Genomic DNA, 26208 nt, shown 5'->3' on the forward strand with positions numbered 1-26208 from the left:
GTTATTTTCAGGGTTTTTAAGGTAAAAAACAGTATGGGTTTATAGGTCTCTTTCTCCTCCCTGTGGCCTTCTGTAGGGACTAAATAACTAATTCACGACACCTGCTAGGCTCATAATCTGAGGTAGCAACTGCTTCAGATCTACAAATCAATGAGCTAGATTTATTAATTTGTTTTCTAACTCAGTGAAACTGCGCAGCTTTCAATCAATCCGATGCCTACGAACGAACATTTCGATGCATTTCAAATTACCCAGCAGCCATTAGAAACAACAAGTAGTCAAAAAAAAAGTGTTTTTTCTTAATGAAAAAATGTCTTCTGGCTGTCTAAATTGGCCACATATTGAAAAGGAGGACAGGGACATACGTTTTAGTTAGGTGGTATACCTTTTTCTGAAAACAAATATGGTAAACCATGACCAGAAAAGGTTTAACGTTTAGCACTGTGGGTCACCACAAGGTTTATCCAGGTGAACGGTGATCACGGCCACCAAGTAGCTGTAACCCTGTTAGTAATAAGGAACCTGAAGTCAGCGTTCAAGCTTACACTACCTGACCTCCTATAAAGGGTTCTATATATATTATATATACACTGTATACTCAGACACTACCTGACCTCCTATAAAGGGTTCTATATATAGTCTATATATACTGTATACTCAGACACTTCCTAACTTCCTATAAAGGGTTCTATATATATTCTATATATACTGTATACTCAGACACTTCCTAACCTCCTATAAAGGGTTCTATATATATTCTATATATACTGTATACTCAGACACTTCCTAACCTCCTATAAAGGGTTCTATATATACTGTATACTCAGACACTTCCTGACCTCCTATAAAGGGTTCTATATATATTCTATATATACTGTATACTCAGACACTTCCTAACCTCCTATAAAGGGTTATATATATAGTCTATATATACTGTATACTCAGACACTTCCTAACCTCCTATAAAGGGTTCTATATATATTATATATACACTGTATACTCAGACACTACCTGACCTCCTATAAAGGGTTCTATATATATATTCTATATATACTGTATACTCAGACACTTCCTAACCTCCTATAAAGGGTTCTATATATATTCTATATATACTGTATACTCAGACACTTCCTAACCTCCTATAAAGGGTTCTATATATATTCTATATATACTGTATACTCAGACACTTCCTAACCTCCTATAAAGGGTTCTATATATATTCTATATATACTGTATACTCAGACACTTCCTAACCTCCTATAAAGGGTTCTATATATATTCTATATATACTGTATACTCAGACACTACCTGACCTCCTATAAAGGGTTCTATATATATATTCTATATATACTGTATACTCAGACACTTCCTAACCTCCTATAAAGGGTTCTATATATATTCTATATATACTGTATACTCAGACACTTCCTAACCTCCTATAAAGGGTTCTATATATACTGTATACTCAGACACTTCCTGACCTCCTATAAAGGGTTCTATATATATTCTATATATACTGTATACTCAGACACTTCCTAACCTCCTATAAAGGGTTCTATATATATTCTATATATACTGTATACTCAGACACTTCCTAACCTCCTATAAAGGGTTCTATATATACTGTATACTCAGACACTTCCTGACCTCCTATAAAGGGTTCTATATATATTCTATATATACTGTATACTCAGACACTTCCTAACCTCCTATAAAGGGTTATATATATAGTCTATATATACTGTATACTCAGACACTTCCTAACCTCCTATAAAGGGTTCTATATATATTATATATACACTGTATACTCAGACACTACCTGACCTCCTATAAAGGGTTCTATATATATATTCTATATATACTGTATACTCAGACACTTCCTAACCTCCTATAAAGGGTTCTATATATATTCTATATATACTGTATACTCAGACACTTCCTAACCTCCTATAAAGGGTTCTATATATATTCTATATATACTGTATACTCAGACACTTCCTAACCTCCTATAAAGGGTTATATATATAGTCTATATATACTGTATACTCAGACACTTCCTAACCTCCTATAAAGGGTTCTATATATATTATATATACACTGTATACTCAGACACTACCTGACCTCCTATAAAGGGTTCTATATATATATTCTATATATACTGTATACTCAGACACTTCCTAACCTCCTATAAAGGGTTCTATATATATTCTATATATACTGTATACTCAGACACTTCCTAACCTCCTATAAAGGGTTCTATATATATTCTATATATACTGTATACTCAGACACTTCCTAACCTCCTATAAAGGGTTCTATATATATTCTATATATACTGTATACTCAGACACTTCCTAACCTCCTATAAAGGGTTCTATATAGAACTTTAGTGGTTCTGTATATGTAGGAAGATAGAACCCTTTTTGGTTTCAACAGGAGTGAAGAGTGTGTTGATATAACGGATATATTGTCAGAATTCAGCTTGTAACAATGATCAGAATAAAAACTATAAAGTTATGCCTGCCAACATATTAGATAATAATCAAGAGGCTAAATGATTGTGTCATGCTAACATTTTATAGAGGTGTGTGCGTGTGCGTGTGTGTGTGTGTGTGTGTGTGTGTGCTGGTGAGACAACCACATATCACAGTCTAATATACAGGATACAAACATTCCATTCCAGCTAAATAGCGTTTTGCAAAACAAAAATTCATACACAAAAAACTATGAATTAAAATCTTAGAACAACAATATTTTCCAGACAAGGTTCCCCTGAGCAATACTGTCTGATAAATAACAAATGTGTAAAAATGGTGGAAACACATTTTAGAAACAAACAACAGTTTAATCTCACCTCTTAGCTTTGGTGTCATGTTCCCCAGAGAGTCTCATTTTAGAGGCAGGGCCCCCCTCCTCTCTCTCCCCAGAGAGTCTCATTTTAGAGGCAGGGCCCCCCTCCTCTCTCTCCCCAGAGAGACTCATTTTAGAGGCAGGGCCCCCTTCCTTTCTCTCCCCAGAGAGTCTCATTTTAGAGGCAGGGCCCCCCTCCTTTCTCGCTCCAGAGAGACTCATTTTAGAGCACTGACCCCTAAACAGAGATCCAACATGTTGGTTGTGGTTAACACAGTGACAACTAAACAGAGATCCAACATGTTGGTTGTGGTTAACACAGTGACAACTAAACAGAGATCCAACATGTTGGTTGTGGTTAACACAGTGACAACTAAACAGAGATCCAACATGTTGGTTGTGGTTAACACAGTGACAACTAAACAGAGATCCAACATGTTGGTTGTGGTTAACACAGTGACAACTAAACAGAGATCCAACATGTTGGTTGTGGTTAACACAGTGACAACTAAACAGAGATCCAACATGTTGGTTGTGGTTAACACAGTGACAACTAAACAGAGATCCAGCATGTTGGTTGTGATTAACACAGTAATTCTTGAAGGTCAGATGTTCTCTTTTATTAATTATCTCTTAGAAAACAAACATTTACTACCAGACATAGAAACAGTCAGGTGATTTAATGCATCACATGAATATGTAGTCCTGATTTATATTTTTCACCTTTTGTCCATAATAATAATAACATAATATAATAATAACAATATAATATATAATTATATTAATAATAATGTCTCACTTTCTCTTTTAATAATTTCTCTCATTCTAGTGTGTTGCTTTGTTCAACAGGTATGATATTATGATGCTGTTACTGAATTCAGTTCATAATATTAATGTTAAGAAAAGTCTGTTCAGTGGTTTCATACCAAATTACACAGGAAGCAGGAGCTCATTGGAATTTAGAAAATAACAAATGTTCTGATATTCTGAAAGACGATTTACAATTTATACATAAAACATACACAAATTGTAAAATAACCGCGATATAGGAATATATGAACAACATGTTATAATGTGACTTGACTACACCCAGTTAGCTATATGAACAACATGTTATAATGTGACTTGACTACACCCAGTTAGCTATATGAACAACATGTTTTAATGTGACTTGACTACACCCAGTTAGCTATATGAACAACATGTTATAATGTGACTTGACTACACCCAGTTAGCTATATGAACAACATGTTATAATGTGACTTGACTACACCCAGTTAGCTATATGAACAACATGTTATAATGTGACTTGACTACACCCAGTTAGCTATATGAACAACATGTTATAATGTGACTTGACTACACCCAGTTAGCTATATGAACAACATGTTATAATGTGACTTGACTACACCCAGTTAGCTATATGAACAACATGTTATAATGTGACTTGACTACACCCAGTTAGCTATATGAACAACATGTTATAATGTGACTTGACTACACCCAGTTAGCTATATGAACAACATGTTATAATGTAACTTGACTACACCCAGTTAGCTATATGAACAACATGTTATAATGTGACTTGACTACACCCAGTTAGCTATATGAACAACATGTTATAATGTGACTTGACTACACCCAGTTAGCTATATGAACAACATGTTATAATGTGACTTGACTACACCCAGTTAGCTATATGAACAACATGTTATAATGTGACTTGACTACACCCAGTTAGCTATATGAACAACATGTTATAATGTGACTTGACTCCACCCAGTTAGCTATATGAACAACATGTTATAATGTGACTTGACTACACCCAGTTAGCTATATGAACAACATGTTATAATGTGACTTGACTACACCCAGTTAGCTATATGAACAACATGTTATAATGTGACTTGACTACACCCAGTTAGCTATATGAACAACATGTTATAATGTGACTTGACTACACCCAGTTAGCGCCATTTTGTATGATTGAACTGTCACGTAGCTGTCCCAGGTGAAATGGACTGTTACATCTGAGTGTTTTACTGTCATTCACTATACTAAAATAACACCAGACATTTAATGTATCTACTGTTAGGAGTGTTATACTGTCATTCACTATACTAACATTACACCATACATTTAATGTATCTACTGTTAGGAGTGTTATACTGTCATTCACTATACTAACATTACACCATACATTTAATGTATCTACTGTTAGGAGTGTTATACTGTCATTCACTATACTAACATTACACCATACATTTAATGTATCTACTGTTAGGAGTGTTATACTGTCATTCACTATACTAACATTACACCATACATTTAATGTATCTACTGTTAGGAGTGTTATACTGTCATTCACTATACTAACATTACACCATACATTTAATGTATCTACTGTTAGGAGTGTTATACTGTCATTCACTATACTAACATTACACCATACATTTAATGTATCTACTGTTAGGAGTGTTATACTGTCATTCACTATACTAAAATAACACCAGACATTTAATGTATCTACTGTTAGGAGTGTTATACTGTCATTCACTATACTAACATTACACCATACATTTAATGTATCTACTGTTAGGAGTGTTATACTGTCATTCACTATACTAACATTACACCATACATTTAATGTATCTACTGTTAGGAGTGTTATACTGTCATTCACTATACTAAAATAACACCAGACATTTAATGTCTCTACACACTTTACAATAATCCCTGGGAAGAGTCTTACCTTGTAGCCTGAATTCACAACCAGAACATGTCAAGTCATTGAGATATTTTCCGTTGTGTTGAGAGAGAACCTTCCTGATGACAAGTGTCTCTGTATCTATATTCTAGGTACAGTTGATCTCTGGATGTAATAATATCTGGTCAAAGTCTAGAGACACAACACCATAGTATATCATAACCATAACAACAGTTGGCCAGTAAAGGCCATGGAATACTATAAAACAGGGTTCGTCAACTAGGTTTGGCTTCGGGACAATTGTTTTCTGAGTTAAAGTCAGTGGGCCAGAACATAATTAGCATATAATATTATCACAATTAATAGGCTGAGTTAATGAATAGGCTAAATTAATGAATAGGCTGAGTTAATGAATAGACTGAATTAATGAACAGGCTGAATTAATGAACAGGCTGAATTAATGAGCAGGCTTAATTAATGAGCAGGCTGAATTAATGAACAGGCTGAATTAATGAACAGGCTGAATTAATGAACAGGCTGAATTAATGAACAGGCTGAATTAATGAATAGGCTGAATTAATGACTAGGCTGAATTAATGAATTGGCTACACTACAAATTTAACAACATGTTTAACACATGTGATTAGTACATAATACATTCAGTGACAATAAAATAATTTAGATCTGATTAAGTTCATAAAATCACCAGTATCTCGGTATTATGAATCTTAGCATGATACTTTCAAAGTGTCCTTCCCGCCCCAGACAGAGACCTTCCCGCCCCCAGACAGAGGCCTTCCTGCCCCAGACAGAGACCTTCCTGCCACAGACAGAGGCCTTCCTGCCCCAGACAGAGGCCTTCCTGCCCCAGACAGAGGCCTTTCCGCCCCAGACAGTGTCCTTCCCGCCCCCAGACAGTGTCCTTCCTGCCCCAGAGAGAGAGACCTTCCTGCCACAGACAGAGGCCTTCCTGCCCCAGAGAGAGACCTTCCTGCCCCAGACAGAGGCCTTCCCACCCCAGACAGAGGCATTTCTGCCCCAGACAGTGTCCTTCCCGCCCCCAGACAGTGTCCTTCCCGCCCCCAGACAGTGTCCTTCCTGCCCCAGACAGAGGCCTTCCCGCCCCAGCAGAAACATGTAATCATTAACTACAAGCTACAAACACGACAGTAGAATCCTCCTTCGTGGCCTGACCCAACAACAGAAGGTCACAAGTGCCTTCCTAAAAGCATCATGGGTACTAACCAAACACAACATGCCCTTCACAGACGAGGAGCTATTCAAAAAGTGCATGGTTACAGTTTTGGAGTAATTGGCCACAGACAAGTCTATGGATAGCATAATTGCGTCTGTCAAACAGGTGCCCCTTGTCTGCTTCAACAACCGGACACCGTGTCCATGCTCTGAAGGATGACGTGCATAGGATTGTTCTGGAAGGGCTCAGTCAGGCTGAGCATTTTCCCCTGGCTATTGATGAGAGAACTGTTGTTCCCCTGGCTATTGATGAGAGAACTGTTGTTCCCCTGGCTATTGATGAGAGAACTGTTGTTCCCCTGGCTATTGCTGAGAGAACTGTTGTTCTTCTGGCTATTGATGAGATAACTGTTGTTTCCCTGGCTATTGATGAGAGAACTGTTGTTCTCCTGGCTATTGATGAGAGAACTGTTGTTCTTCTGGCTATTGATGAGATAACTGTTGTTTCCCTGGCTATTGATGAGAGAACTGTTGTTCTCCTGGCTATTGATGAGAGAACTGTTGTTCTCCTGGCTATTGATAAGAGAACTGTTGTGCCCCTGGCTATTGATGAGAGAACTGTTGTTTCCCTGGATATTGATAAGAGAACTGTTGTTCCCCTGGCTATTGATGAGATAACTGTTGTTCCCCTGGCTAGTGATGAGAGAACTGTTGTTCCCCTGGCTATTGATGAGAGAACTGTTGTTCCCCTGGCTATTGATGAGAGAACTGTTGTGCCCCTGGCTATTGATGAGAGAACTGTTGCATTTGTTACATACATTAAAACAATCCCACGTTATAAATTAAAATGTAGCTGTGATTCAAACGAAAGAACGATGGAGCAACAAGAATTGATTAATCAGAAAATTCAGAAAGAATCCCAGCTGAGACACAGGCCATAGAAATGTAAAGGTCATTTCAGACTAAGCCGACATATGCAGTGTTTACTGTGAATGCAGTCTCCGTGAAGGAGGAACATCTCCTTTAAATGTCAACAACTTGTAGGCCTATGTCTGCTGTATATGAATATGTGTAGCCTGGCCTATATGATGAGTAACGTTATATTCAACCAGCCCATGTAGTGTTTCAGGCGTTCAGACAGTGAAAACTGATGCGTTTTAAGCTCTCGCCCAAAGCCTGTTGTCTTGGCATGTGGACATAAACTTTCTGATCAATCAAATATGTTCTTATTCTACTCATTACAAGTCTCTAGTAGCACAATCAAGCTGTTTCCCCAGTTTACTGAGGAGTATATTCAACCCCAGCTAAAATACTACAGACCAATTTATTAAATAAAGTCCACCACTGTCAGAGTCCTCAACTGTAGTGAGAAAATTGTGTCATAGGTTTAATCTGTTACTCCATCAATATCACCATCGTTGTTGTAGTCATCACCCTAAGCCTCATTCATCTATTCCTCCATCAATATCACCATCGTTGTTGTTGTCATCACCCTCAGCCTCATTCATCTATTCCTCCATCAATATCACCATCGTTGTTGTTGTCATCACCCTCAGCCTCATTCATCTATTCCTCCATCAATATCACCATCGTTGTTGTTGTCATCACCCTCAGCCTCATTCATCTATTCCTCCATCAATATCACCATCGTTGTTGTAGTCATCACCCTCAGCCTCATTCATCTATTCCTCCATCAATATCACCATCGTTGTTGTAGTCATCACCCTCAGCCTCATTCATCTATTCCTCCATCAATATCACCATCGTTGTTGTAGTCATCACCCTCAGCCTCCTTCATCTATTCCTCCATCAATATCACCATTGTTGTTGTAGTCATCACCCTCAGCCTCCTTCATCTATTCCTCCATCAATATCACCATTGTTGTTGTAGTCATCACCCTCAGCCTCATTCATCTATTCCTCCATCAATATCACCATCGTTGTTGTAGTCATCACCCTCAGCCTCCTTCATCTATTCCTCCATCAATATCACCATCGTTGTTGTAGTCATCACCCTCAGCCTCATTCATCTATTCCTCCATCAATATCACCATCGTTGTTGTAGTCATCACCCTCAGCCTCATTCATCTATTCCTCCATCAATATCACCATTGTTGTTGTAGTCATCACCCTCAGCCTCCTTCATCTATTCTTCCATCGATATCACCATCGTTGTTGTAGTCATCACCCTCAGCCTCATTCATCTATTCCTCCATCAATATCACCATCGTTGTTGTAGTCATCACCCTCAGCCTCCTTCATCTATTCCTCCATCAATATCACCATCGTTGTTGTAGTCATCACCCTCAGCCTCATTCATCTATTCCTCCATCAATATCACCATCGTTGTTGTAGTCATCACCCTCAGCCTCATTCATCTATTCCTCCATCAATATCACCATTGTTGTTGTAGTCATCACCCTCAGCCTCATTCATCTATTCCTCCATCAATATCACCATTGTTGTTGTAGTCATCACCCTCAGCCTCATTCATCTATTCCTCCATCAATATCACCATCGTTGTTGTAGTCATCACCCTCAGCCTCATTCATCTATTCCTCCATCAATATCACCATTGTTGTTGTAGTCATCACCCTCATCCTCATTCATCTATTCCTCCATCAATAGCACCATCGTTGTTGTAGTCATCACCCTCAGCCTCATTCATCTATTCCTCCATCAATATCACCATCGTTGTTGTAGTCATCACCCTCAGCCTCATTCATCTATTCCTCCATCAATATCACCATCGTTGTTGTAGTCATCACCCTCAGCCTCATTCATCTATTCCTCCATCAATATCACCATCGTTGTTGTAGTCATCACCCTCAGCCTCATTCATCTATTCCTCCATCAATATCACCATTGTTGTTGTAGTCATCACCCTCAGCCTCATTCATCTATTCCTCCATCAATATCACCATCGTTGTTGTAGTCATCACCCTCAGCCTCATTCATCTATTCCTCCATCAATATCACCATCGTTGTTATAGTCATCACCCTCAGCCTCCTTCATCTATTCCTCCATCAATATCACCATCGTTGTTGTAGTCATCACCCTCAGCCTCATTCATCTATTCCTCCATCAATATCACCATCGTTGTTGTAGTCATCACCCTCATCCTCATTCATCTATTCCTCCATCAATATCACCATCGTTGTTGTAGTCATCACCCTCAGCCTCATTCATCTATTCCTCCATCAATATCACCATCGTTGTTGTAGTCATCACCCTCAGTCTCATTCATCTATTCCTCCATCAATGTCACCATCGTTGTTGTAGTCATCACCCTCAGCCTCATTCATCTATTCCTCCATCAATATCACCATCGTTGTTGTAGTCATCACCCTCAGCCTCATTCATCTATTCCTCCATCAATATCACCATCGTTGTTGTAGTCATCACCCTCAGCCTCATTCATCTATTCCTCCATCAATATCACCATCGTTGTTGTAGTCATCACCCTCAGCCTCATTCATCTATTCCTCCATCAATATCACCATCGTTGTTGTAGTCATCACCCTCAGCCTCATTCATCTATTCCTCCATCAATATCACCATTGTTGTTGTAGTCATCACCCTCAGCCTCATTCATCTATTCCTCCATCAATATCACCATCGTTGTTGTAGTCATCACCCTCAGCCTCCTTCATCTATTCCTCCATCAATATCACCATCGTTGTTGTAGTCATCACCCTCAGCCTCCTTCATCTATTCCTCCATCAATATCACCATTGTTGTTGTAGTCATCACCCTCAGCCTCATTCATCTATTCCTCCATCAATATCACCATCGTTGTTGTAGTCATCACCCTCAGCCTCATTCATCTATTCCTCCATCAATATCACCATCGTTGTTGTAGTCATCACCCTCAGCCTCATTCATCTATTCCTCCATCAATATCACCATCGTTGTTGTAGTCATCACCCTCAGCCTCATTCATCTATTCCTCCATCAACATCACCATCGTTGTTGTAGTCATCACCCTCAGCCTCATTCATCTATTCCTCCATCAATATCACCATTGTTGTTGTCGTCGACATCATAATAGTCATTATCCACTTCCTGGATGTCCTCCACATCATAGTTTCTGTCCTCAATAAACCCCCATCTGAACAATTCAAATTGTCCTTCTGCCTGCTGGAGCTCATCAAGCTTTCCAGCAAGGACAGCGCTTGCCCCAAGACAAAATCCATATTGCTCTGTGTAATGTTGTTATTCCTCCACGATCAGTGCCTGCTCCTGTGAGTGGAACATCTGACAGTGAAGACATCATCCTCATTGTAGCGCTTCTCTTCACAAAGAGCACAAAGAGCCTTTGCTTGAGGTGAACCTTCCCATCATCCTCTGCTCCTCCTGCTGTCCAGGACCAAGCAGTGCTGTCCACCTGCACTTCATCCTCGTACCGTGTCTCCTCAGGTTGTAGTCCTTCACATGTTTTTATGCTACTACGACCGTGGCCTTTTGGACAGGCGGTTGGCAATATAATAATCATTGATAACAGATAATCAATACCTTGACCATCTATTGATAACAGATAATCAATACCTTGACCATCTATTGATAACAGATCATCAATACCTTGACCATCTATTGATAACAGATAATCAATACCTTGACCATCTATTGATAACAGATAATCAATACCTTGACCATCTATGGATAACAGATAATCAATACCTTGACCATCTATTGATAACAGATAATCAATACCTTCACCATCTATTGATAACAGATAATCAATACCTTGACCATCTATTGATAACAGTTTAAACAGACAGAAAATATGTTCAAGGAAATCTAATCTAACAAAAAAACATTCAGAAATGACAGAAGCTGCTATGCAATAACTCTGTTACCATCCAACAACAGATCATTAGCAACAGAAACCAAGTTCGGAAACATATACAAATACACATTATTATTGTGTTTGTCCTCCCAGAATGATCATAGAACTGGTATGAGTTGACTTGTTCCTATTGTTGAATATATACAGTGGGGAGAACAAGTATTTGATACACTGCCAATTTTGCAATGTAATTTTTGTATCATAGGTACACTTCAACTGTGAGAGACGGAATCTAAAACAAATATCCAGAAAATCACATTGTGTGATTTTTAAGTAATTAATTTGCAAAAAAAACAACACTGTCTCCTCCAATTTCCTTGTTTTGGGTTTGGACCTGATGGCGTTGCCTGCTTGAAATCCATGGCAACCCCCCAAAAAATCACTAACTATCACCGTACAGAACTGTCCGTGTCCACGTGTGGCACTAAGCATATTGTCCGGTTACGCGCAGAGTGGGCTGAGGTGGACTTGGAGAATAAAGATGGTTCTACGGTGTTGAGACACCGAAGTTTATTGTTCAGACTTTTTTTTCTCTTTACGGTCAGGGACAGTATGAGTGTAGCCAGGTCCTTGTTTACGGTCAGGGACAGTATGAGTGTAGCCAGGTCCTTTTCTCTCTCTATCCTTGTTTACGGTCAGGGACAGTATGAGTGTAGCCAGGTCCTTGTTTACGGTCTGGGACAGTGTGAGTGTAGCCAGTTTAACACAGTTGCTACCTCAGATTATGAGCCTAGCAGGTGTCGTGAATTAGTTATTTAGTCCCTACAGAAGGCCACAGGGAGGAGCAAGAGAGCTATAAACCCATACTGTTTTTTGCCTTAAAAGCCTAAACCTAACAATCAATCAAATGTATTTATGAAGCCCTTTTTACATCAGCAGATGTCACAATGTGCTATATGGGAACTCCAACCCTACGTGTAACCTATTTTAGCCTTAACCCCTAACCCTACCTATTACAAACTTTAGCCTTAACCCCTAACTCTACCTATTACAAACTTTAGCCTTAACCCCTAACTCTACCTATTACACACTTTAGCCTTAACCCCTAACTCTACCTATTACACACTTTAGCCTTAACCCCTAACTCTACCTATTACACACTTTAGCCTTAACCCCTAAGTCTACCTATTACACACTTTAGCCTTAACCCCTAACTCTAGGTATAACCTATTTTAACCCCTAACTCTAGGTATAACCTATTTTAACCCCTAACCCTAGGTATAACCTATTTTAACCTTAACCCTAGGTATAACCTATTTTAACCCCTAACCCCTAACTCTAGGTATAACCTATTTTAGCCTTAACCCCTAACTCTAGGTATAACCTATTTCAACCTTAACCCATAACCCTAGGTATAACCTATTTTAACCTTAACCCCTAACTCTAGGTATAACCTTTTTTTTTAAACCCTAACCCCTCACCCTAGGTATAACCTATTTCAACCTTAACCCCTAACCACTAACTCTAGGTATAACCTATTTTAACCTTAACCCCTAACCCCTAACTCTAGGTATAACCTATTTTAACCCCTAACTCTAGGTATAACCTATTTTAACCCCTAACTCTAGGTATAACCTATTTTAACCCCTAACTCTAGGTATAACCTATTTTAACCTTAACCCCTAACCCCTAACTCTAGGTATAACCTATTTTAACCCCTAACTCTAGTTATAACCTATTTTAGCCTTAACCCCTAACTCTAGGTATAACCTATTTTAACCCCTAACTCTAGGTATAACCTATTTTAACCCCTAACCCCTAACTCTAGTTATAACCTATTTTAGCCTTAACCCCTAACTCTAGGTATAACCTATTTTAAACTTAACCCCTAACCCTAGGTAAATTATCAGATGTTAAATGAGTTTAACATGGTGGACCATATAACCAATAAGCCTTATCACCTGTATCAACTTATGCAGCATAGTGGCTATAAACACGATCCGAACGACCAGACCACTAGGAGGTGTCCACATGGTCTGATAAACTCTCCTAACAACCAGACCACTAGGAGGTGTCCACATGGTCTGATAAACACTCCTAACAACCAGACCACTAGGAGGTGTCCACATGGTCTGATAAACACTCCTAACAACCCCACCACTAGGAGGTGTCCACATGGTCTGATAAACACTCCTAACAAACCCACCACTAGGAGGTGTCCACATGGTCTGATACACTCTCCTAACAACCAGACCACTAGGAGGTGTCCACATGGTCTGATAAACACTCCTAACAACCCCACCACTAGGAGGTGTCCACATGGTCTGATATACACTCCTAACAACCCCACCACTAGGAGGTGTCCACATGGTCTGATAAACTCTCCTAACAACCAGACCACTAGGAGGTGTCCACATGGTCTGATAAACACTCCTAACAACCAGACCACTAGGAGGTGTCCACATGGTCTGATAAACACTCCTAACAACCCCACCACTAGGAGGTGTCCACATGGTCTGATAAACACTCCTAACAACCCCACCACTAGGAGGTGTCCACATGGTCTGATAAACACCCCTAACAACCCCACCACTAGGAGGTGTCCACATGGTCTGATGAACACTCCTAACAAACAGACCACTAGGAGGTGTCCACATGGTCTGATAAACACTCCTAACAACCTCACCACTAGGAGGTGTCCACATGGTCTGATAAACACTCCTAACAACCCCACCACTAGGTGTCCACATGGTCTGATAAACACTCCTAACAACCCCACCACTAGGAGGTGTCCATATGGTCTGATAAATACTCCTAACAACCCCATCACTAGGAGGTGTCCACATGGTCTGATTAACACTCCTAACAACCCCACCACTAGGAGGTGTCCACATGGTCTGATAAAGACTCCTAACAACCCCACCACTAGGAGGTGTCCACATGGTCTGATAAACACTCTTAACAACCAGACCACTAGGAGGTGTCCACATGGTCTGATAAACATTCCTAACAACCCTACCACTAGGAGGTGTCCACATGGTCTGACAAACACTCCTAACAACCCCACCACTAGGAGGTGTCCACATGGTCTGATAAACACTCCTAACAACCAGACCACTAGGAGGTGTCCACATGGTCTGATGAACACTCCTAACAACCCCACAACTAGGAGGTGTCCACATGGTCTGATCAACACTCATAAACACCAGACCACTAGGAGGTGTCCACATGGTCTGATAAACACTCCTAACAACCCCACAACTAGGAGGTGTCCACATGGTGTAATAAACACTCCTAACAACCAGACCACTAGGAGGTGTCCACATGGTCTGATAAACATTCCTAACAACCCTACCACTAGGAGGTGTCCACATGGTCTGATAAAACACTCCTAACAACCCCATCACTAGGAGGTGTCCACATGGTCTGATAAACACTCCTAACAACCGGACCACTAGGAGGTGTCCACATGGTCTGATCAACACTCCTAAACACCAGACCACTAGGAGGTGTCCACATGGTCTGATAAACACTCCTAACAACCAGACCACTAGGAGGTTTCCACATGGTCTGATAAACACTCCTAACAACCCCACCACTAGGAGGTGTCCACATGGTCTGATAAACACTCCTAACGACCAGACCACTAGGAGGTGTCCACATGGTCTGATAAACACTCCTAACAACCAGACCACTAGGAGGTGTCCACATGGTCTGATAAACACTCCTAACAACCCCACCACTAGGAGGTGTCCACATGGTCTGATAAACACTCCTAACGACCAGACCACTAGGAGGTGTCCACATGGTCTGATAAACACTCCTAACAACCAGACCACTAGGAGGTGTCCACATGGTCTGATAAACACTCCTAACAACCAGACCACTAGGAGGTGTCCACATGGTCTGATAAACACTCCTAACAACCAGACCACTAGGAGGTGTCCACATGGTCTGATGAACACTCCTAACATCCCCACCAATAGGAGGTGTCCACATGGTCTGATAGACACTCCTAACAATCAGACCACTAGGAGGTGTCCACATGGTCTGATAAACACTCCTAACAACCAGACCACTAGGAGGTGTCCACATGGTCTGATTAACATTCCTAACAACCAGACCACTAGGAGGTGTCCACATGGTCTGATAAACACTCCTAACAACCCCACCACTAGGAGGTGTCCACATGGTCTGATAAACACTCCTAACAACCCCACCACTAGGAGGTGTCCACATGGTCTGATAAACACTCCTAACAACCCCACCACTAGGAGGTGTCCACATGGTCTGATAAACACTCCTAACAACCCGACCACTAGGAGGTGTCCACATGGTCTGATTAACACTCCTAACAACCTCACCACTAGGAGGTGTCCACATGGTCTGATAAACACTCCTAACAACCCCACCACTAGGAGGTGTCCACATGGTCTGATAAACACTCCTAACAACCCCACCACTAGGAGGTGTCCACATGGTCTGATAAACACTCCTAACAACCCCACCACTAGGAGGTGTCCACATGGTCTGATAAACACTCCTAACAACCCCACCACTAGGAGGTGTCCACATGGTCTAATAAACACTCCTAACAACCCCACCACTAGGAGGTGTCCACATGGTCTGATAAACACTCCTAACAACCCCACCACTAGGAGGTGTCCACATGGTCTGATAAACACTCCTAACAACGCCACCACTAGGAGGTGTCCACATGGTCTGATAAACACTCCTAACAACCCCACCACTAGGAGGTGTCCACATGGTCTGATTAACACTCCTAACAACCAGACCACTAGGAGGTGTCCACATGGTCTGATAAACACTCCTAACAACCCCACCACTAGGAGGTGTCCACATGGTCTGATTAACACTCCTAACAACCCCACCACTAGGAGGTGTCCACATGGTCTGATTAACACTCCTAACGACCAGACCACTAGGAGGTGTCCACATGGTCTGATAAACACTCCTAACAACCCCACTACTAGGAGGTGTCCACATGGTCTGATAAACACCCCTAACAACCCCACCACTAGGAGGTGTCCACATGGTCTGATAAACACTCCTAACAACCAGACCACTAGGAGGTGTCCACATGGTCTGATAAACACTCCTAACAACCAGACCACTAGGAGGTGTCCACATGGTCTGATAAACACTCCTAACAACCAGACCACTAGGAGGTGTCCACATGGTCTGATAAACACTCCTAACAACCAGACCACTAGGAGGTGTCCACATGGTCTGATTAACACTCCCAACAACCCCACCACTAGGAGGTGTCCACATGGTCTGATAAACACTCCTAACAACCCCACCACTGGGAGGTGTCCACATGGTCTGATAAACACTCCTAGCAACCAGACCACTAGGAGGTGTCCACATGGTCTGATAAACACTCCTAACAACCCCACCACTAGGAGGTGTCCACATGGTCTGATAAACACTCCTAACAACCCCACCACTAGGAGGTGTCCACATGGTCTGATAAATACTCCTAACAACCCCACCACTAGGAGGTGTCCACATGGTCTGATAAACACTCCTAACAACCCCACCACTAGGAGGTGTCCACATGGTCTGATAAATACTCCTAACAACCCCACCACTAGGAGGTGTCCACATGGTCTGATTAACACTCCTAACAACCCCACCACTAGGAGGTGTCCACATGGTCTGATTAACACTCCTAACAACGCCACCACTAGGAGGTGTCCACATGGTCTGATAAACACTCCTAACAACCCCACCACTAGGAGGTGTCCACATGGTCTGATAAACACTCCTAACAACCAGACCACTAGGAGGTGTCCACATTCTGATAAACACTCCGAACAACCAGACCACTAGGAGGTGTCCACATGGTCTGATAAACACTCCTAACAACCAGACCACTAGGAGGTGTCCACATGGTCTGATAAACACTCCTAACAACCAGACCACTAGGAGGTGTCCACATGGTCTGATAAACACTCCTAACATCCCCGCCACTAGGAGGTGTCCACATGGTCTGATAAACACTCCTAACAACCAGACCACTAGGAGGTGTCCACATGGTCTGATAAACACTCCTAACAACCCCACCACTAGGAGGTGTCCACATGGTCTGATAAACACTCCTAACAACCAGACCACTAGGAGGTGTCCACATGGTCTGATAAACACTCCTAACAACCCCACCACTAGGAGGTGTCCACATGGTCTGATATACACTCCTAACAACCCCACCACTAGGAGGTGTCCACATGGTCTGATAAACTCTCCTAACAACCAGACCACTAGGAGGTGTCCACATGGTCTGATAAACACTCCTAACAACCAGACCACTAGGAGGTGTCCACATGGTCTGATAAACACTCCTAACAACCCCACCACTAGGAGGTGTCCACATGGTCTGATAAACACTCCTAACAACCCCACCACTAGGAGGTGTCCACATGGTCTGATAAACACCCCTAACAACCCCACCACTAGGAGGTGTCCACATGGTCTGATGAACACTCCTAACAAACAGACCACTAGGAGGTGTCCACATGGTCTGATAAACACTCCTAACAACCTCACCACTAGGAGGTGTCCACATGGTCTGATAAACACTCCTAACAACCCCACCACTAGGTGTCCACATGGTCTGATAAACACTCCTAACAACCCCACCACTAGGAGGTGTCCATATGGTCTGATAAATACTCCTAACAACCCCATCACTAGGAGGTGTCCACATGGTCTGATTAACACTCCTAACAACCCCACCACTAGGAGGTGTCCACATGGTCTGATAAAGACTCCTAACAACCCCACCACTAGGAGGTGTCCACATGGTCTGATAAACACTCTTAACAACCAGACCACTAGGAGGTGTCCACATGGTCTGATAAACATTCCTAACAACCCTACCACTAGGAGGTGTCCACATGGTCTGACAAACACTCCTAACAACCCCACCACTAGGAGGTGTCCACATGGTCTGATAAACACTCCTAACAACCAGACCACTAGGAGGTGTCCACATGGTCTGATGAACACTCCTAACAACCCCACAACTAGGAGGTGTCCACATGGTCTGATCAACACTCATAAACACCAGACCACTAGGAGGTGTCCACATGGTCTGATAAACACTCCTAACAACCCCACAACTAGGAGGTGTCCACATGGTGTAATAAACACTCCTAACAACCAGACCACTAGGAGGTGTCCACATGGTCTGATAAACATTCCTAACAACCCTACCACTAGGAGGTGTCCACATGGTCTGATAAAACACTCCTAACAACCCCATCACTAGGAGGTGTCCACATAGTCTGATAAACACTCCTAACTACCGGACCACTAGGAGGTGTCCACATGGTCTGATCAACACTCCTAAACACCAGACCACTAGGAGGTGTCCACATGGTCTGATAAACACTCCTAACAACCAGACCACTAGGAGGTTTCCACATGGTCTGATAAACACTCCTAACAACCCCACCACTAGGAGGTGTCCACATGGTCTGATAAACACCCCTAACAACCCCACCACTAGGAGGTGTCCACATGGTCTGATGAACACTCCTAACAAACAGACCACTAGGAGGTGTCCACATGGTCTGATAAACACTCCTAACAACCTCACCACTAGGAGGTGTCCACATGGTCTGATAAACACTCCTAACAACCCCACCACTAGGTGTCCACATGGTCTGATAAACACTCCTAACAACCCCACCACTAGGAGGTGTCCATATGGTCTGATAAATACTCCTAACAACCCCATCACTAGGAGGTGTCCACATGGTCTGATTAACACTCCTAACAACCCCACCACTAGGAGGTGTCCACATGGTCTGATAAAGACTCCTAACAACCCCACCACTAGGAGGTGTCCACATGGTCTGATAAACACTCTTAACAACCAGACCACTAGGAGGTGTCCACATGGTCTGATAAACATTCCTAACAACCCTACCACTAGGAGGTGTCCACATGGTCTGACAAACACTCCTAACAACCCCACCACTAGGAGGTGTCCACATGGTCTGATAAACACTCCTAACAACCAGACCACTAGGAGGTGTCCACATGGTCTGATGAACACTCCTAACAACCCCACAACTAGGAGGTGTCCACATGGTCTGATCAACACTCATAAACACCAGACCACTAGGAGGTGTCCACATGGTCTGATAAACACTCCTAACAACCCCACAACTAGGAGGTGTCCACATGGTGTAATAAACACTCCTAACAACCAGACCACTAGGAGGTGTCCACATGGTCTGATAAACATTCCTAACAACCCTACCACTAGGAGGTGTCCACATGGTCTGATAAAACACTCCTAACAACCCCATCACTAGGAGGTGTCCACATGGTCTGATAAACACTCCTAACTACCGGACCACTAGGAGGTGTCCACATGGTCTGATCAACACTCCTAAACACCAGACCACTAGGAGGTGTCCACATGGTCTGATAAACACTCCTAACAACCAGACCACTAGGAGGTTTCCACATGGTCTGATAAACACTCCTAACAACCCCACCACTAGGAGGTGTCCACATGGTCTGATAAACACTCCTAACGACCAGACCACTAGGAGGTGTCCACATGGTCTGATAAACACTCCTAACAACCAGACCACTAGGAGGTGTCCACATGGTCTGATAAACACTCCTAACAACCCCACCACTAGGAGGTGTCCACATGGTCTGATAAACACTCCTAACGACCAGACCACTAGGAGGTGTCCACATGGTCTGATAAACACTCCTAACAACCAGACCACTAGGAGGTGTCCACATGGTCTGATAAACACTCCTAACAACCAGACCACTAGGAGGTGTCCACATGGTCTGATAAACACTCCTAACAACCAGACCACTAGGAGGTGTCCACATGGTCTGATGAACACTCCTAACATCCCCACCAATAGGAGGTGTCCACATGGTCTGATAGACACTCCTAACAATCAGACCACTAGGAGGTGTCCACATGGTCTGATAAACACTCCTAACAACCAGACCACTAGGAGGTGTCCACATGGTCTGATTAACATTCCTAACAACCAGACCACTAGGAGGTGTCCACATGGTCTGATAAACACTCCTAACAACCCCACCACTAGGAGGTGTCCACATGGTCTGATAAACACTCCTAACAACCCCACCACTAGGAGGTGTCCACATGGTCTGATAAACACTCCTAACAACCCCACCACTAGGAGGTGTCCACATGGTCTGATAAACACTCCTAACAACCCGACCACTAGGAGGTGTCCACATGGTCTGATTAACACTCCTAACAACCTCACCACTAGGAGGTGTCCACATGGTCTGATAAACACTCCTAACAACCCCACCACTAGGAGGTGTCCACATGGTCTGATAAACACTCCTAACAACCCCACCACTAGGAGGTGTCCACATGGTCTGATAAACACTCCTAACAACCCCACCACTAGGAGGTGTCCACATGGTCTGATAAACACTCCTAACAACCCCACCACTAGGAGGTGTCCACATGGTCTAATAAACACTCCTAACAACCCCACCACTAGGAGGTGTCCACATGGTCTGATAAACACTCCTAACAACCCCACCACTAGGAGGTGTCCACATGGTCTGATAAACACTCCTAACAACGCCACCACTAGGAGGTGTCCACATGGTCTGATAAACACTCCTAACAACCCCACCACTAGGAGGTGTCCACATGGTCTGATTAACACTCCTAACAACCAGACCACTAGGAGGTGTCCACATGGTCTGATAAACACTCCTAACAACCCCACCACTAGGAGGTGTCCACATGGTCTGATTAACACTCCTAACAACCCCACCACTAGGAGGTGTCCACATGGTCTGATTAACACTCCTAACGACCAGACCACTAGGAGGTGTCCACATGGTCTGATAAACACTCCTAACAACCCCACTACTAGGAGGTGTCCACATGGTCTGATAAACACCCCTAACAACCCCACCACTAGGAGGTGTCCACATGGTCTGATAAACACTCCTAACAACCAGACCACTAGGAGGTGTCCACATGGTCTGATAAACACTCCTAACAACCAGACCACTAGGAGGTGTCCACATGGTCTGATAAACACTCCTAACAACCAGACCACTAGGAGGTGTCCACATGGTCTGATAAACACTCCTAACAACCAGACCACTAGGAGGTGTCCACATGGTCTGATTAACACTCCCAACAACCCCACCACTAGGAGGTGTCCACATGGTCTGATAAACACTCCTAACAACCCCACCACTGGGAGGTGTCCACATGGTCTGATAAACACTCCTAGCAACCAGACCACTAGGAGGTGTCCACATGGTCTGATAAACACTCCTAACAACCCCACCACTAGGAGGTGTCCACATGGTCTGATAAACACTCCTAACAACCCCACCACTAGGAGGTGTCCACATGGTCTGATAAATACTCCTAACAACCCCACCACTAGGAGGTGTCCACATGGTCTGATAAACACTCCTAACAACCCCACCACTAGGAGGTGTCCACATGGTCTGATAAATACTCCTAACAACCCCACCACTAGGAGGTGTCCACATGGTCTGATTAACACTCCTAACAACCCCACCACTTGGAGGTGTCCACATGGTCTGATTAACACTCCTAACAACGCCACCACTAGGAGGTGTCCACATGGTCTGATAAACACTCCTAACAACCCCACCACTAGGAGGTGTCCACATGGTCTGATAAACACTCCTAACAACCAGACCACTAGGAGGTGTCCACATTCTGATAAACACTCCGAACAACCAGACCACTAGGAGGTGTCCACATGGTCTGATAAACACTCCTAACAACCAGACCACTAGGAGGTGTCCACATGGTCTGATAAACACTCCTAACAACCAGACCACTAGGAGGTGTCCACATGGTCTGATAAACACTCCTAACATCCCCGCCACTAGGAGGTGTCCACATGGTCTGATAAACACTCCTAACAACCAGACCACTAGGAGGTGTCCACATGGTCTGATAAACACTCCTAACAACCCCACCACTAGGAGGTGTCCACATGGTCTGATAAACACTCCTAACAACCAGACCACTAGGAGGTGTCCACATGGTCTGATAAACACTCCTAACAACCCCACCACTAGGAGGTGTCCACATGGTCTGATAAACACTCCAAACAACCCCACCACTAGGAGGTGTCCACATGGTCTGATAAACATTCCTAACAACCCCACCACTAGGAGGTGTCCACATGGTCTGATAAACACTCCAACAACCCCACCACTAGGAGGTATCCACATGGTCTGATAAACACTCCTAACAACCAGACCACTAGGAGGTGTCCACATGGTCTGATAAACACTCCAACAACCCCACCACTAGGAGGTGTCCACATGGTCTGATAAACACTCCTAACAACCCCACCACTAGGAGGTGTCCACATGGTCTGATAAACACTCCTAACAACCCCACCACTAGGAGGTGTCCACCGTTGCATCAGTTTGTATCACATTTCAATGATTAAACTGGTCAGATTGCTTGTGATTAGAGTGTTGGGCCAGTAACCGAAAGGACACTGGTTCAAATACCTGAGCTGGATGATGAATGTGTGAATTATCTTGTCATCTCTTTGGCTAACCACATTGGAACATTCTAGTGTTGAAGGACATGAACTGGCAGAACAGGTTTCAGAAAAGTATGGAGTCATTGTTTTCAGGAAGGTGTAACCATGACGATAGGCAGACTAAGGGAATGGGTATCCACCTGAACTACTGCCCTACAGAGACAAACAGCCACCTGAACTACTGTCCTACAAAGACAAACAGCCACCTGAACTACTGTCCTACAAAGACAAACAGCCACCTGAACTACTGTCCTACAAAGACAAACAGCCACCTGAACTACTGTCCTACAGAGACAAACAGCATCTACACAAACAGTGAATCTGAAAAAAATGGCCTTAAAGTTTGTTTTCTAGTCCATGCATATCAACCATGACCACTGATCTGACCTATGACCCCTAAGTACTGATACTACACTCTGCCTTGGTCTGACCTATGACCCCTAAGTACTGATACTGCACTCTGCCTTGGTATGACCTATGACCCCTGAAAAAAATGGCCTTAAAGTTTGTTTTCTAGTCCATGCATATCAACCATGACCACTGATCTGACCTATGACCCCTAAGTACTGATACTACACTCTGCCTTGGTATGACCTATGACCCCTAAGTACTGATACTGCACTCTGCCTTGGTATGACCTTAAACAGCTGTCTGGGTAATGAAACAGCAAAGTGCAGCATCTAGAAATCTAAATGTGTTGATCCAGATTTATTGTTGTTTTTCTGTTTGATGGAAACAGTTTGAGTTCTAACTACATTCCAACTGTATTTAATGGTGTTATGTAGTTGTGTTGTCATGTTGTATTGTAGTAACCCTCAACTGTATTTAATGGTGTTATGTTGTTGTGTTGTCATGTTGTGAATGTTGTATTGTAGTAACCCTCAACTGTATTTAATGGTGTTATGTAGTTGTGTTGTCATGTTGTATTGTAGTAACCCTCAACTGTATTTAATGGTGTTATGTAGTTGTGTTGTCATGTTGTATTGTAGTAACCCTCAACTGTATTTAATGGTGTTATGTAGTTGTGTTGTCATGTTGTATTGTAGTAACCCTCAACTGTATTTAATGGTGTTATGTAGTTGTGTTGTCATGTTGTATTGTAGTAACCCTCAACTGTATTTAATGGTGTTATGTAGTTGTGTTGTCATGTTGTATTGTAGTAACCCTCAACTGTATTTAATGGTGTTGTGTAGTTGTGTTGTCATGTTGTCATGTTGTATTGTAGTAACCCTCAACTGTATTTAATGGTGTTATGTAGTTGTGTTGTTATGTTGTATTGTAGTAACCCTCAACTGTATTTAATAGTGTTATGTAGTTGTGTTGTCATGTTGTGAATGTTGTATTATAGTATGCCTAACCCTCAACATTTTCTCGTGATGGAGAGAGACACCAAACAAGACACAGAGACAGCAACAGAATAGGATATGATGGAGAGAGACACAGACAAGACACAGACACAGCAACAGAGGAATAGGATATGACGGAGAGAGACACCAGACAAGACACAGAGACAGCAACAGAATAGGATATGATAGAGAGAGACACCAGACAAGACACAGACACAGCAACAGAATAGGATATGATAGAGAGAGACACCAGACAAGACACAGACACAGCAACAGAATAGGATATGATGGTGAGACATCAGACAAGACACAGAGACAGCAACAGACGACACAGAGAAAGTGATGGAGAGAGACAGAAGAATAGAGTTCCAGACAGTTGTAGAATGTATTCCAAGGCACATTGTAAGAACTATAAAGAGAGAGGGAGTGGGAGAGAGAACAGGCAGAACCTGATATGTAAATGAGCAGAGCAAATGAAAGTAACTTTAGACGACCTGATGATCATCCAGACTGTGTTTCTATTGAGAGAGGAAAGGTAAGACGACGATTGTTATGTGTATTCATATAGTTGATGATATTGTTGTGTCTATTCATATAGTTGATGATATTGTTGTGTGTATTCATATAGTTGATGATATTGTTATGTGTATTCATATAGTTGATGATATTGTTATGTGTATTCATATAGTTGATGATATTGTTATGTGTATTCATATAGTTGATGAAATTGTTATGTGTATTCATATAGTTGATGATATTGTTATGTGTATTCATATAGTTGATGATATTGTTATGTGTATTCATATAGTTGATGATATTTTTGGTGGACAGTGTTATAATAGGCCTTAAATGTTTGATATAAATTAGATGCGTGGGGTGAATTTGTTCTGTGCCCATCTGTGTGCCCCAAGGTGATCACTCCTACACTATCTAGAATCTAAAAGGGTTCTTTGGCTGTCCCCATTGTAGAACCCTTTTTGGTACTAGGTAGAACCCTTTTGGGTTCCATGAAGAACCCTTTCCACAGAGGGTTCTACATGGAAGCCAGACGGGTTCTACCTGGAACCCAAAAGTGTCTCCTATGTGGACAGACGGAGGACCTGTTTGGAACCCTTTACTCTAAGATTGTACTGTATCATAGGTCTATAGACCAGGGTGATCTCCTACTGTATCATAGGCCTATAGACCAGGGTGATCTCCTACTGTATCATAGGTCTATAGACCAGGGCGATCTCCTACTGTATCATAGGTCTATAGACCAGGGTGATCTCCTACTGTATCATAGGTCTATAGACCAGGGTGATATCCTACTGTATCATAGGTCTATAGACCAGGGTGATATCCTACTGTATCATAGGTCTATAGACCAGGGTGATCTCCTACTGTATCATAGGTCTATGGACCAGGGTGATCTCCTACTGTATCATAGGTCTATAGACCAGGGTGATCTCCTACTGTATCATAGGTCTATAGACCAGGGTGATCTCCTACTGTATCATAGGTCTATAGACCAGGGTGATCTCCTACTGTATCATAGGTCTATAGACCAGGGTGATCTCCTACTGTATCATAGGTCTATAGACCAGGGTGATATCCTACTGTATCATAGGTCTATAGACCAGGGTGATCTCCTACTGTATCATAGGTCTATAGACCAGGGTGATCTCCTACTGTATCATAGGTCTATAGACCAGGGTGATCTCCTACTGTAT

General features: G+C 42.5%; 3 protein-coding genes across 8 annotated transcripts in view; 1 reads left to right on the top strand and 2 right to left on the bottom strand.

The window, feature by feature from the left end:
* Window positions 1–5724, bottom strand: part of LOC118937846 (NLR family CARD domain-containing protein 3) — a 36891-nt gene extending 31167 nt beyond the window's left edge. The window contains exons 1-2 of one of the 2 annotated variants that reach the window (XM_036939588.2): window positions 5603–5724; window positions 2855–3088 (exon numbers count right to left, since the gene is read on the bottom strand). In XM_036939588.2, the coding sequence (XP_036795483.2) occupies window positions 2855–3072 (218 nt within the window). In that variant the 5' untranslated portion in view covers window positions 3073–3088; window positions 5603–5724. Of the gene's footprint in view, window positions 1–2854; window positions 3089–5602 lie in introns of those variants that run through there. The other variant, XM_090197852.1, reaches the window with a different exon arrangement.
* LOC118937847 (NLR family CARD domain-containing protein 3-like) overlaps window positions 1–26208 on the bottom strand; it is a 527060-nt gene that overhangs the window by 250057 nt on the left and 250795 nt on the right. The window lies entirely within an intron of this gene.
* LOC118938482 (NLR family CARD domain-containing protein 3-like) overlaps window positions 1–26208 on the top strand; it is a 201798-nt gene that overhangs the window by 155844 nt on the left and 19746 nt on the right. For 2 of the 5 annotated variants that reach the window (XM_090197844.1, XM_090197847.1), the window contains exon 1: window positions 24908–25031. The exons of 1 other annotated variant lie outside the window; for it this stretch is intronic. The gene's annotated coding sequence lies outside the window, so the exon portion shown is untranslated. Of the gene's footprint in view, window positions 1–24907; window positions 25032–26208 lie in introns of those variants that run through there. 2 more of the 5 variants (XM_090197846.1, XM_090197848.1) reach the window with 1 other exon arrangement.

Source organism: Oncorhynchus mykiss, chromosome 13 (assembly GCF_057628025.1).
Source record: "Oncorhynchus mykiss isolate SJ-2025 chromosome 13, ASM5762802v1, whole genome shotgun sequence".
NCBI lineage: Eukaryota > Metazoa > Chordata > Actinopteri > Salmoniformes > Salmonidae > Oncorhynchus > Oncorhynchus mykiss.